Raw genomic sequence first — 14,061 nt, 5'->3', positions numbered from 1 at the left:
GCGTGCTCCTCCCACCGTCTCTCCACAGTAGCCTACCATGCTCGTGCACATTGTAGAACCTACCAGCACCACCACCAGAAGCGCCCGCGCGTGGCCCACCCCACCGCCACCCCGCCCCGCCCCGCACACTCCGGACCTTTCCAGAACCATCACCCCTCCCCCGATCCGACGGCCGGGATCGCACGCACCAGAACATTCCAGACCCGGCCGCCTCCGCCATAAAACCCTCCCCTCTCCGGCCCTCCCTCCCCACTTCCGTTCGAAATCAAATCAGAGAGAGGCAAAGCAAATCGCACCAGGCAAATCACACAGAGAGCGCCGCCGTCCCAATATTCCGGCGAACCCCAAAGCGAGCGAGCGATTCCCAGGAGAGGAGAGGAGGCGGAGATGGCCAAGGGCGAGGGGCCGGCGATCGGCATCGACCTCGGGACGACCTACTCCTGCGTCGGCGTGTGGCAGCATGACCGCGTCGAGATCATCGCCAACGACCAGGGCAACCGCACCACGCCCTCCTACGTCGCCTTCACCGACACCGAGCGCCTCATCGGCGACGCCGCTAAGAACCAGGTCGCCATGAACCCCACCAACACCGTCTTCGGTACGTGCGCCCCCCCTCCATCCCTCCCTCTCGACCCGCTGTGTAGTATCATGCGTCGTCTGTTAGATGAGATCTCCGTGGTTGCCTGCGGTCCCTGTTCTGTTCTTACGCGCACGATGCGATATGATTTGCTCTGAATAATCGGATGTGGCTGTTGCCGAATCCGTCACGCAGTCCCTGTCTCTGAGATTAATTACAGATTTATAATTGGTTCATATCTGCATGTCTGTTCTCTGTTGTTTGGCATGCTGTAGTCCCCTGTTTCTGAGATTTGTTCTATGTCAGATTGTCAAATTAGATCCTTAGGAATGGATGGCTTGAGTTAAGTTGGGATCCTACCTTATGATTGAAAATACGCTATAGATCTAGTCTTATTTAAATTAGTTGCAGCAGCTGCTGTCGATTCTGTGCCGCAGTCCCGTGTTTATCCGATCTATCACAGAATTTATTATTAGTTTATTGGCATGGCTGCTCTTTGTTTATACTGGTCGAAATGCTGTTATGTTTTTTGTTCTGAAGGTGCTCAGTTGTTTGTTCTGCATGGTTCAGTAGTAGATCCTTCAGAATGGAGGGTTAGAATTAAGTTGGTTGGTTGAAATTATGCTGTAGATGAAATTTAGTTATACTGCAGTACTAGATTCTTAAGTTATACATGCTTCAGAAAAGAATACTCGAATTATGTCCACAGGCTACCTTAGGATTGTAAGTGTTGAATCATGTTTTGCTATTGATTGGATCATATTCCGAATTGAACATGGGTTTCGCTGTATCGTTACATCCTGTAAATCCTTCAGAAAATGGTGTTTGATTGAAATTATGCTTGTTAATTTTAAATTTCTGTTCTCGGTTATCCTTCTGGAACAGTCCCAGTCTGCAGTAGCTTACTGAATGTACCTCTTGTTCTGAAGAAACAGCTTGCTTGCATTATTAATCTCTGTGGAACCTTGAAATGTTCTGTTCTGCTTCATTTCAGTAAACCATCGCAGTTCATTGCTGAACCATGCAACTCAAATGTTCTGTTCCTCTGTTTCTGGTTGCAGATGCGAAGCGGCTGATTGGCAGGAGGTTCTCTGACCCCTCCGTACAGAGTGACATGAAGCTGTGGCCCTTCAAGGTCATCCCTGGCCCGGCTGACAAGCCCATGATCGTCGTCAACTACAAGGGCGAGGAGAAGCAGTTTGCTGCGGAGGAGATCTCCTCCATGGTGCTCATCAAGATGAGGGAGATCGCTGAGGCCTTCCTCGGCAACTCCGTCAAGAACGCCGTGGTCACCGTCCCGGCCTACTTCAACGACTCCCAGCGCCAGGCCACCAAGGACGCTGGTGCCATCGCTGGGCTGAACGTGCTGCGCATAATCAACGAGCCCACTGCTGCTGCCATTGCCTATGGCCTTGACAAGAAGGCGACCAGCACCGGCGAGAAGAACGTCCTCATCTTCGACCTTGGTGGTGGCACCTTCGATGTGTCTCTCCTGACCATCGAGGAGGGCATCTTCGAGGTCAAGGCCACCGCTGGTGACACTCACCTGGGAGGGGAGGACTTCGACAACCGTATGGTGAACCACTTCGTCCAGGAGTTCAAGCGCAAGCACAAGAAGGACATCACCGGCAACCCGCGTGCTCTGCGTCGTCTCCGTACGGCGTGCGAGCGTGCCAAGCGCACGCTGTCGTCGACTGCACAGACCACCATTGAGATTGACTCGCTGTACGAGGGTGTGGACTTCTACACCACCATCACCAGGGCTCGCTTCGAGGAGCTCAACATGGACCTCTTCCGCAAGTGCATGGAGCCGGTGGAGAAGTGCCTCCGTGACGCCAAGATGGACAAGAGCACGGTGCACGACGTGGTGCTGGTCGGTGGCTCCACCCGTATCCCCAAGGTGCAGCAGTTGCTCCAGGACTTCTTCAACGGCAAGGAGCTGTGCAAGAGCATCAACCCCGACGAGGCAGTGGCGTATGGCGCCTCCGTCCAGGCTGCCATCCTGAGCGGCGAGGGCAACGAGAAGGTGCAGGACCTGCTGCTGCTCGACGTGACGCCGCTGTCCCTGGGCCTGGAGACCGCCGGCGGCGTCATGACGACGCTCATCCCGAGGAACACCACCATCCCCACCAAGAAGGAGCAGGTCTTCTCCACCTACTCGGACAACCAGCCGGGCGTCCTGATCCAGGTGTACGAGGGCGAGCGCGCCAGGACCAAGGACAACAACCTCCTGGGCAAGTTCGAGCTCTCTGGCATCCCGCCGGCGCCCCGCGGCGTGCCCCAGATCACGGTGTGCTTCGACATCGACGCCAACGGCATCCTGAACGTGTCGGCGGAGGACAAGACGACTGGGCAGAAGAACAAGATCACCATCACCAACGACAAGGGGCGGCTGAGCAAGGAGGAGATCGAGAAGATGGTGCAGGAGGCGGAGCGGTACAAGGCGGAGGACGAGGAGCACAAGAAGAAGGTGGACGCCAAGAACGCGCTGGAGAACTACGCCTACAACATGCGCAACACGGTCAAGGACGACAAGATCGCCTCCAAGCTCGGCGCCGACGACAAGAAAAAGGTTGAGGAGGCGATCGAGGGCACCATCAGCTGGCTGGACGCCAACCAGCTCGCCGAGGCCGACGAGTTCGAGGACAAGATGAAGGAGCTGGAGGGCATCTGCAACCCCATCATCGCCAAGATGTACCAGGGCGCCGCGCCGGACATGGGCGGCGGCATGGGCATGGACGAGGACATGCCCGCCGGTGCTGGCGGCGCCGGCCCCAAGATCGAGGAGGTGGACTAAGCTGTTCGTCCAATGTCTGCGCGCTACTTGATGGGTGTTCTGTCTCGGTGTCCTCTGGATGCCGCTCGGTGGTGTCAGTCGTCTGTCGTCGTGTCATCTAGCTGCAAGTAGTAGTAGTGGAGTCGTTTGATCTGAAAGACATGATGGATGATGATGTTTGCTTGTTGGTTTGGAACCCTTGAAGCTTAGAGCTTCTCGTTTTTTAAGTTTAAAATTTGGTGTTCACTTTTGATCTTCTCTGGCTCTGTTTATTTTTTTGTTCATCTGTGGTTCTGCTATGTTCATTGATGTTCATCTGGCACACGGCTGACGCCTTTGCCCTTCGGCATGGTGGAGCTTGCAGGACTGACCCACCATGGTGAGTCTGCAACACACAATGCTGTTGACTGAGGAGTCTAGTAAATAGTCACCGTCTTCGGGATGCCGCTCTCGTCGGCTAGCAGCAAGCGATTATGATGTTTCCTTGCTTGTTTCGGTTTTGAAGTGCAGTTCGATCATGATGTTTGTTGCTTGCTTGTTTCTGCTTCGGTGCTCCCCTAATTGATCATGATTAGCTGCTATGTTCTGCTTTTATTTTATTTTATTTTTGAATTGCTGCCACTTTTAGTAGTTCAACATTTTTGTCATGTGCTGTATCTCCATTCTTTTTTCTTACTACTATTTTTTGAATATACTTAAACTTTATAGCACGTATCTGCAACGCCATCCAGAAGTTATCACTTGCAAGATGGTGATTTTTACAGGATCCCAAGCACCATTCAAAATTATATTCATGATAAGATGCAAATTGAACACACTAATAGGCTACTCATGTTTTTTTATGGGATCAACAAGTGAGCCCTTGATATCGTGCGTTGTTGTTTGTCTGCAGGTATTGGATTGTACCTTTGTTTCGCCTTTTGCCTTGCATATAATTGAAAATTTGAAATTTGTGTTGCCTTATGTCGAACTAGATTGCTCATGCTAGTCGTTCTTAGAATAAAGTCAGTAACAGAGAGTTAGAAGAGGAGAGGCTGTGAAACAGAGGAATGTTTGACTGCGGTGGTGGGCAAGTAGGGTGGGTATATTAATGTCTTGAGTCTTGTTTGCAGTAGTCAGTCCTCCGGCAAGCCTGGCCATCGGGAAGGCTACAACTGCCTGTGGACAAGTGAGGGTACTATGACACATATGTCTTAGTGTACCGACGCCCTTGAAACCAGTTATGCAAATGCAGCATGATTATCGCAATGGTGTAGGCTACATTCGTCTTCAGTTATTCACAATGGCGTCGGGATGCAAGAGGACTTGCCCGCACCAACCACTAGTCGTTAAGTGGGATTATGTCAACGTTCACTGGCGTTTGGGTTATATTTATGTGGTTAATGTGGTGTTCACATATAACCATGGAGCCAGAGCTCAACAAGGTATAACCATGGAGGTAGTTGATTTTAATGGAAAAATAAGATTTGGGAATGATAAATGAACGATAAGTAACAGGCAATGTTGGGTTTCATAATGACATAAATCTATCAATGGAACATATTGAAATAAAAAGAGAAAAATATCATTGGGGCAAAGAAATGCAAGAGAAGGTCATGCAGAGGTCCAGAGCTCGTGGGAGCGGACAGGAATCAACGTGGCAATGGGAGACTCTGGGCGGGTGTTTCTCCCTTATGCTTCTTCCAAAGATCAACATGTCGAGAGAGTAAGAGATGGAAAAATGTAGGCGACACAAGGGGGGGGCGGGGGGGGGGGGGGGGGGGGGGGGGGGGGGGGGGGGGGGGTGGCTGGGGGCACATTGCCGACGTAGGTGATTTAGTGGTGGACAGTTTTCACTTTGGGTTTGTCTAGATCTCAGTTGATTCAGACTTCGCGAAGTCTTAGTCAACTGACGTCATATATAAACTGATCGCACGTTTAACTATGTTTAACTTCGTTCGCTTGCCTGGAGTTCGGTTTCCTGTTTGTTATGTGTTGGCCTGCGTCGGCCTGTGTTGGCTCACACGTGGGCTGCTGCTGGGCTGTATTGACATCGTCTATTCGTTGTGCTTGTGTTTATTTTTTTATTTGTGTTTTTTACTGGAATTGCTAGAACATTGTCCCGTTGGGTGTACTACGCAGCACAGTGCAGCTCTTATTTTTTTTACGCTAGCGTTGATAATGCTCTGTTTCTTCTTTTCGTGTCATCTTGATATTTTTGTTCATTATTTATCATTTTATTCAAAAATTATTTTGAATTTTTAAATGATAAAGAAATCTTCAATATAACAAAGAAAAATAAAAACAAACAAAATGAAAAGAAGAACACAATTTAATTGTCTGTAACCGACGAATAAGCAACTATATGCGGCCGACTGGTGTGCAAATGTGTATAAATATTAGGCTGTATTTAGGCTGTCAAATATATCGATGTATGTGTCAACTCTCCCAGCCGATGTACACTGTAGTGTGTCTCAAACAAACTTAATACATACAAAAAAGTGTAGTTGTTCTAAAAAAAAGTGTAGTGTGTTTGTATTTCTTTGAGCACATATTTTTGACACAAAAAAGAAGGGAAATAAATTAAGAAACTGTGTGCATCCCATGTGTGTGCAAATCGAGTGGCATTATTTTTTAGAAAAATATCCAAACATCACTAATTTAGAAAAGAAACAATAACACAAATCCAAAATGCAAAAATAAATAGAAAGAACAATAGAAAGTACAAACCAATATTGAAATATTGAAAAATAAATTCACGTACTGGAACGCCCAAGCTCCTAGGCCCCCGCCCCACCCGCACCCAAGTTATGCCCGGCTGCTGGCGTCACTTGCAGTTGCATGCAAAACTATAACATATGTGGTTGCACATGGGGCGTCGTGCAGCTGGTGGCGCGTTTGAAATAAGAAAACACCATTATTTAGAAAAGCTAAAAGACCTACAAGAATAAAAGTAGAAAAATAGGAATAGTGGCAGACATGCAACCACGGTAGGGGCGACACTTGCATTTGCGGCCTGCTATCCCCTCAAGTTAAAAGCGCCGCTAAGTTGGAGTTGCGTCGAATACATGCAGTTGAAGTCGGGTCGATACTTGTAGTTGTTTACCTAATGCGGACATACAACTGCTACCCCTCCCCTGGACAAAACACCAATGAGTTGAAGTTGCAGTCAAGGGAGACACTTGTAGTTGGGGTGGGGGGATAACACTTGCAGTTTCATGGCTACTATCGGGCATGCATCTATCCCACTCCTATCCCGTCGTTGTTGCCTCCGAAAAAATAAATCCCCAGTTGGAACCATGTTGGAAGACATAGAATTGCAGTTGGGGGACGACACTTGTAGTTGCATGACTATTGTGGGACATGCAGTTGATCCCGTCTCCTCGAGGTCCCTCCGACAAAACAAAAGCCTGATTGCAACCAAGTTAGAAAGACATGCAGTTGCATGACTACAGTTGGACATGCAGTTGTGGTCGAGTGCGACGCTTGCAGTTACGGGGATGTTGTCAGGCTTGCAACTGGCCCGCCCCCTTTACCGGTGCCCCCTCCGACAGAACAAAAAAGCCTAGTTGCGGTCGGGCTAGAAGACATGCAATTGTGGTCGGGTGCGACACTTGAAGTTGCATGCCTAGTGTCGGACAAGCAACATGCCCGCCCCCTCTCTCGCCGACCCCTTCGACAAAGCAAAGGTCCAGTTGCAACCATGTTGGGGGACATGCAGTTGCGATCGGGTGTGGCGCTTGCAGTTGCGGGGCTGTTGTCAGGCTTGCAACCGGGCTGCCCCTCCGACAGAACAAAAAGTCCAGTTGCGGTCGGGTTACAAGACATGCAATTGATGTCGGGTGCAACACTTGTAGTTGCATTCTTAGTGTCGGACATGCAACTGGCCCGCTCCCTCTCCTACCACCCCCTCCGACAAAACAAAGGTTCAATTACAACCATATTGGGGGACATGTTGTTGCGGTCAGGTACGGCGCTTGAAGTTGCAGGGATGTTGTCGGGCTTGCAACTAGCCCACCCCCTCCGACTGAACAAAAAAGTCCAGTTGCGATCAGGTTACAAGACATGCAGTTGCGGGGCTATTGTCGGGCTTGGAACTGGCCCGCCCCTCCGACAGAACAAAAAAGTCCAATTGCGGCCGGGTTACAAGACATGCAGTTGCGGTCGGGTGCGACACATGCAGTTGCATTCCTAGTGTCGGCCATGCAACTGGCCCACCCCCTCTCCCGTCGCCCTCTCCGACAAAACAAAGATCCAATTGCAACCATGATGGGGGACATGCAGCTGCGGTCAGGTGCGGCGCTTGCGGTTGCAGGGTTGTTGTCGGGCTTGCAACTAGCCCGCCCCCTCTATCGGTGCCCCCTCCGACAGAACAAAAAAAGTCCAGTTGCAGTCGGGCTAGAAGACATGTAGTTTGGTCAGGTGCGACACTTGAAGTTGCATTCCTAGTGTCGGACATGGAACTGGCCCGCCCCCTCTCTCGTCGCCCGCCTCCGACAAAACAAAGGTCCAGTTGCAACCATGTTAGGGGACATGCAGTTGTGGTCGGGTGCGGCACTTGCAGTTATGGGAATGTTGTCGGGCTTGCAACTGGCCCATCCCCTCTACCGGCGCCCCCTCGCTGACAGAACAAAAACTTCCAGGTGCACTCGGGCTTGAAGACATGGAGTTGCGGTCTGGTGCGGCACTTGCAGTTGCATTCCTAGTGTCGGACATGCAACCGGCCCTACCGATCCCTACTCGAACCACAAACAAAGTTAAAAAAAACTCAAACCAGAAACAAAGTCTAGTTGGCCGGTGACAAATATTTTTGAGAAGAAAAAAGATAAGTTACACGCCAATGACATACATACAACTATATGTGGCCGATATGCATGACACTATATGTGCTCGACGGGTGTGTCGGCAATAATATTTTTAGAAAGAAAAAAAGTTGCACACGGACACGGACAATAAAACATGTAATTGCATGTGATTCAATGTACATGTAATTGTGTGCGAGCAATGTATGTGTAAACAAGTGACAATATTTTTTAAAATAATAATAGCAATTGAGAAAAAAAGAAAGAAAGAAAATGGGAACAAACCAAAGCGAACAGCCCTATTAATCACTTCTGTCCCCACGCAACACGAGCACTAATAGAAAATTCAGCCTAGAAGAAAGCCCAAATAACAGACAAAGGAAAAGCCATACACCCCTCACGGCCAGCCCATGGGGCATCTCTGTCCAACACAAAGAATAGAAGAAAAGGCAAAAAGAAAAAAAGGAAACAAGGCAATGGGCCGAGAGCACAACTAAAACAGGCCGATACATCACACGGAAACAGCGATCCTGAATCTCAAACAGAAAACGATCGAAGGTCAAAGTACATCGACTGAGACTTCCTTAAAACTCAGTCGACTGAGTTTTAGCAGTCCCCTTTCACTTTTAGTTTCAGATATATTTCATCAACAACCGAAGTTGATTCCTCTAAAAAAACCGAAGTTGATTGAATTTTGGTGATTTTGGTTTGCGTTTCGGCCAAGCATCAAAAAATTCAATCGAATTCAATTAGCTCCTCCAAGAAAAAAAGTTAGGGTTCATGCCTCTCGCCGGCGCTGGTGCAGGTCCGCCTCATCTCCGGTGGCCCTAGGGCCATGGAGGCGCGGTGGATCCTGGCAAGGGCTAACGGGAGGGCTCCGTTTTTAGTCGGTTTTTTTTCAATCTTGTTAGGGTTTGTGTCCTATTCAGGAAGGCGAGACGGCGACAACTTCCTGAAGATGGAATAAATGTCTCCCGCCTAGTCCCCGTTCCGGTGGTGCGTCTAGCATTGTTGGTGGGCGTGTGGAGGTGTGTCTCCGGTAGATCTATCTTTGATGGATTTGCTTGGATCTCGTCGTTATTCGTCTACGTTTGTGTGTCTTCGGTTTGGATCCTTCCGATCTACGTTATTTTTTATCGGCGGCGGTTGCTTTTCTGGGATACTCGTTCTATGGGGCCTTAGCACGACGACTTTCCGGCTGTCTACTACAACAAGTTGTGCCCGGTTTCGGCGATGGAGGGGTGATGATGGCGGCGCGCCTTCGGCTCGCTTCGGTGCTTGTAGTCGTCGCTAGATGGTCTATGGATCTGGATGTAATTTTTATTTCTGGTGTTCGTTGTACTGCTATGATTGAAAATAAATAAATTGAAAGTTTTTCCGGAAAAAAAATCAATTAGCTTTTTGAGAGAAAAAAATAAAACACATTCTAAAAATTATTTGAATTCATGTGTACTACTGAAATTGCTGAAATATTTTGGATGAATTTCATCAAAATTTCAATGAAAGTTAAAACCATCCGAACTTCCGAAGAGGTGATTGGGGCGCGGCAGGATGGTCGGCAATCGAACATGGAGGGGACGGGAGAGGAGGATGGCGATGGATCAACGATGCTTCACTTTATCCCTGAACCATCCACCTTATTCTTACGGTCATCACACCACTCTCATACTGTCATACAGTAGTAGTTTTGCAAACAAGTATGATTGCACGCGCGCACTTGCAAGTGCACTTATTCTAGTACGGCTCTTGGCAAGCCTAATAGTAACTCTTAGTATTGATAGTAGTACTGTAGTGTATACCGCGCGTCCGTTTGGAGATCAATTCAATGGTTGGCGACGATCTCCTGCGCCCTGGTCTCATAGGTAAACTTGTAGGTGCTCTGCTTGGAGCTGTCGGCCGACCAGATGAAGAAGCCCGGCAGCTTGTTCTGCCTTAGCAGCTCCTTGGCGGCGGCGATGCCCTGGTCCGGCGAGAGCAGGCCGAGCTCCTCCGTGGTCTTGCCGGTCTGCAGGCTGGCGAGCACCCTGGCGCCGGGGTAGAAGCCCGTCTGGCGGTCGTAGAACATGACGTAGGTCGGGACGTCGGTGTTGGCGCCGTAGCCGTAGAACTGGAAGTTGACGTAGTCGATGACGCCGGAGTACCTGCTCCAGAGCGCCCGGTAGTACCTCTGCACGGTGTCGTCCTCGAAGGGCGCGATGGAGGTGGTGATGTTGGGGAAGGCGGCCTTGAGCCGGGTGAGCAGCCGGCCGACGCACTCCACGAAGGTGTCGACGGAGACGCCGGCGGCGAAGCGCTCGTAGTCGACGTCCACCCCGTCGAGGCCGTACTCGTTGATGAGGCGCGAGAGCGAGGCCACGGCGTTGGCCACCCACGAGTCGACGGAGGCCGGCGCGAAGGAGACCTTGACGATGTCCAGCACGCTGTCGCCGCCGAGGCCGGCCATGACGCTCACGTTCGGGTGCGCGGCCTTGATGGCGGCCACGTCGGCGCGGGAGAGGTTGGCCGTGTCCCAGAACGCGCTGAACACGCCGTTGGTGGGCGCCGGCGTGGGCTGCTGCGCCACCGGCGTGTAGTCGATGGCGAAGGCGAGGATGTAGTGGAAGCTGACGCCGGGGTTGACAGGCACGTCGGAGAACCGGACGCCCGTGGACTGCGCGCCGAGGTACTCCCGGAAGAGGTACCCGTTCGTCATGGCCGGCGGTCGATCGAGCTGGAGGAGGCTGGAGCTGGCCTCGGTGTCAGGATCTCCCTAAATACGCAGTGGCGGCTTGATTAGCTCGGCCCGCTGGTGGTTGGGCACAAGATAATCCGATTGGGTACGTGGGCTATACGTTGACGAATTCGCAGCTGGGAATGCGACGTTGCAGCTAATCGGGTCGACTCGGATGAGCGTAATCTCAAGATATGGTGGATAGCGGCAGCTTTCAATGGCGTATGAGCGATGTGGGCAAGGAAGAAGGCTCCACGCATGCGCCAGCTAACAAGTCCTGGCGTGCAAGCAGCTAGCTCTCCATGACTAGTCAGCTTGGCTTAAGCGTCAACCATACAGTGAGAGATTGAATTGTCCATGATGGCGAGTCTCCACATGGGCAGACACTGTTGGTGACGCGAATTCCACCAGGGAACAGTCCAGCGCACATGCAAATCTTGTAGAGCACCCTTGTAGTGCAAAGCTTGGCCCCCAAAAAATGCAAAACAAAAAAAAAAGCTTGGTTGATTATCCCGAATAGGGTGTGGACCGCCGATAGGTTGCAACGTCGGGGATGGCCCAACTGCAACCTTTCCCCTCTTTGCAAACAGGTTCGAGAGACGGCGGCTCACCTTCTCTTCCAATGTCGGTTCACAGTGAAAGTGTGGACGGAGATTAAGAATTGGCTTGGCCTTCATGACATCGACCCGATGGACTGGAGACTTGCGCCCTTGGTGAAAGTTTGGTGGGACGAGTTTTCTCACAAAAGGGGCGACTCATGCAAGGCTCATAACACCTTGATGATGCTTGTTGCGTGGGAAATTTGGAACGAGCACAACGCGAGATCTTCCGCGACATAGCCGCCACTACTACCGTCATCATTACCAAGATTAAGGACGAAGCCTCTCTTTGGGCTCGTGTGGGTGTGAAGTATCTGAGTAATGTAATGCCGCGAGAGTGATTTGTACTTTTCCGCTTGGTGGAACTATGTCTAACTTCTTCTTAATTAATGAAAATGGCAAATCTTGTGCCTTTTTTCCAAAGAAAAGTATCTAGGCTTTGAATTTTCAAAACCGTTGATCTCTCAGACCATACACTCAAGTGACGATCCATTTTCGCCCCGGTATTGTGGCGCCAAGTTCTTTGAAAAACTATAGATCTGATATCATTGATATCTTTCGATGAATTTTTCCCGTCACCAGTTGTCCGGTTAGTCACTTGTTTATAAGGTTATAGACTTGTTATAGACATTTAGTTATAAGATTATTACATGGTAACAAAATATTACTATTAGGTTGGCCATTCATGATCTGGTCAAAAGATAATAAAATGGGATCTTGTTTTTGATGGGAACCAAGCATGAAAATAAAAAAAAATCTACGAACACCCAAGATCTAATTTAGGAGATGTAAGGCAACGAGAGGGGAGTGTGTTTACATACCCTTGTAGACCGAAAGCAGAAGCGTATAAAACGCGGTTGATGCAGTCGCACTCTTCGTGATCCAATCACGATCTAGTGCCGAACGGATGACACCTTCGAGATTAGCACACGTTCAGCTCGATGGCGTCCTCTCCTTCTTGATCCAGCAAGCAAGGGGGAGGAGGTAGATGAGATCGGAATCAGCATGGCGGTATGGTGGTGGTGGTGGCAGCGGAATTCCGGCAGGGCTTTGCCAAGCGCGTACCGAAGAAACGTGGGAGGAATTGGGAGAGTCAATGGGCAAGGGTGAAGGGGTTGCTGCCCCCAAGCGCCTCCCCCTCTCTATATAGGCTAAGGGCAGGGTAGGGCGTCCAAAACCCTCCTAGGGCCTCCCACATGGGAAAAATCTCTTTAAACTTGGAGATAGCACCTTATCTCTATATTCAACCCTTTAAATTTAGAGATAAGACCTTATCTCTAGATTTAAATGACATGTGCCTTGGTAAATGGTGTGGCCAACCCATGTGGGATGTAGACTCACCCCTCGGTACATGTGGGTCCTTCCCATGTCATTGGGCCGCGCGGTGAAACACCCGGAACCTTCTAGAACCTTCCTGGTACTCTACCAAAAATTCTTGAACTTTTTTGGAACCCTAAATATGACTTCTCTTATATAAATATTTACCTACGGACCATTAAGGAGCTCCTCGTGATGTCCTGGATCCCATCCGAGACTCCGAACTACTTTCGGACTTTCCACTATTAATATCTCAACATTACCCTAGCACTACCGAACGTTAAGCATGCGACCCTACGGGTTTGGGTTCATGTAGACATGACCGAGACACCTCTTCGGTCAATAACCAATAACGGGACCTGGATGCTCATATTGATTCCTACATATTCCATGAAGATCTTTATCGGTTGAACCATGATGTCGAGGATTCAGACAACCCCGTATGCAATTCTCTGTCCAACGATATGTTACTTGCTCGAGATTCGATCGCCGGTATCTCCATACCTAGTTCAATCTTGTTACCGGTAAGTCTCTTTACTTGTTTCGTAAACAAGATCATGTGACTAAACTCATTAGTCACATTAAGCTTCTTGTGATGTTGCATTACTGAGAAGGCCCAAAGATATCTATCCATCACACGGAGCTACAAATCCCAGTCTCAATCTATGCAACCCAATAGACACATTCGGAGATACCTGTAGAGCACCTTTATGATCACCCAGTTATGAAGTGACGTTTGATAGCAGACAAGTTATTCCTCTAGTATCCGGAAGTGGCATGATCTCATGGTCTGAGGAACTGATACTTGACATGAAGAAAGTTGTAGCAAATAACTAAGTGACACGATCTGATGTTAGGCTTAAGGTTGGGATGTCCATCACATCATTCTCCTAATGATGTGATCCCATTATCAAATGACAACTCGTGTCTATGGTTAGGAAACCTTAACCATATTCGATCAACGAGTTAGTCCTTTAGAGGCCTACTAGGGACACAATGTTGTTTATGTATTCATACATGTATCTAAGTTTCCGGTCAATACAATTCTGGCATGAATAATAAGTGTTTTCCGTGAACAAGGAAACATGATAATAACCAATTTGCTATTGCCTGTAGGGCATATTTCCAACAGTTTTCAACCCAGGAAACCCAATCATGCAACTGAAAACAAAGTGGTGCTTTAGGGCTTTAGCAAAATAACTCCAGATTCCGCCGCTTCCTTGTTGATGAGAAGCTGCAAGACGTTTATCTCCATGGGTGTTGGTATACTTGGTCAAGCGAAAACGACTCACCCACCCGCT

General features: G+C 49.3%; 2 protein-coding genes across 2 annotated transcripts; one reads left to right on the top strand and one right to left on the bottom strand.

The window, feature by feature from the left end:
* Window positions 1-240: 240 nt before the first annotated feature.
* On the top strand, window positions 241-3,599 carry LOC125520704 (heat shock 70 kDa protein 4-like). The gene is made up of 2 exons (XM_048685693.1): window positions 241-598; window positions 1,639-3,599. Exons 1-2 carry the CDS (start codon window positions 388-390, stop codon window positions 3,372-3,374), a joined length of 1,947 nt encoding a protein of 648 aa, XP_048541650.1. The 5' UTR covers window positions 241-387; the 3' UTR covers window positions 3,375-3,599.
* A 6,132-nt stretch (window positions 3,600-9,731) lies between these two features.
* Window positions 9,732-10,941, bottom strand: LOC125520703 (chitinase 1-like). Its single transcript, XM_048685678.1, has one exon. The coding sequence runs from the start codon at window positions 10,824-10,826 to the stop codon at window positions 9,957-9,959; it is 870 nt and encodes a 289-aa protein (XP_048541635.1). The 5' UTR covers window positions 10,827-10,941; the 3' UTR covers window positions 9,732-9,956.
* Between the last annotated feature and the right edge of the window lie 3,120 nt (window positions 10,942-14,061).

Source organism: Triticum urartu, chromosome 1 (genome assembly GCF_003073215.2).
Source record: "Triticum urartu cultivar G1812 chromosome 1, Tu2.1, whole genome shotgun sequence".
NCBI classification, from domain to species: domain Eukaryota; kingdom Viridiplantae; phylum Streptophyta; class Magnoliopsida; order Poales; family Poaceae; genus Triticum; species Triticum urartu.
This window is presented reverse-complemented; position numbering and strand designations above follow the sequence as displayed.

Coding starts and splice junctions, on each gene's coding strand:
- LOC125520703 (XM_048685678.1), bottom strand. CDS start 10,826: ATGACGAACGGGTACCTCTTCCGGGAGTACCTCGGCGCGCAGTCCACG.
- LOC125520704 (XM_048685693.1), top strand. CDS start 388: ATGGCCAAGGGCGAGGGGCCGGCGATCGGCATCGACCTCGGGACGACC. Junction 599..1,638: donor CCCCACCAACACCGTCTTCG/GTACGTGCGCCC, acceptor TTCTGGTTGCAG/ATGCGAAGCGGCTGATTGGC.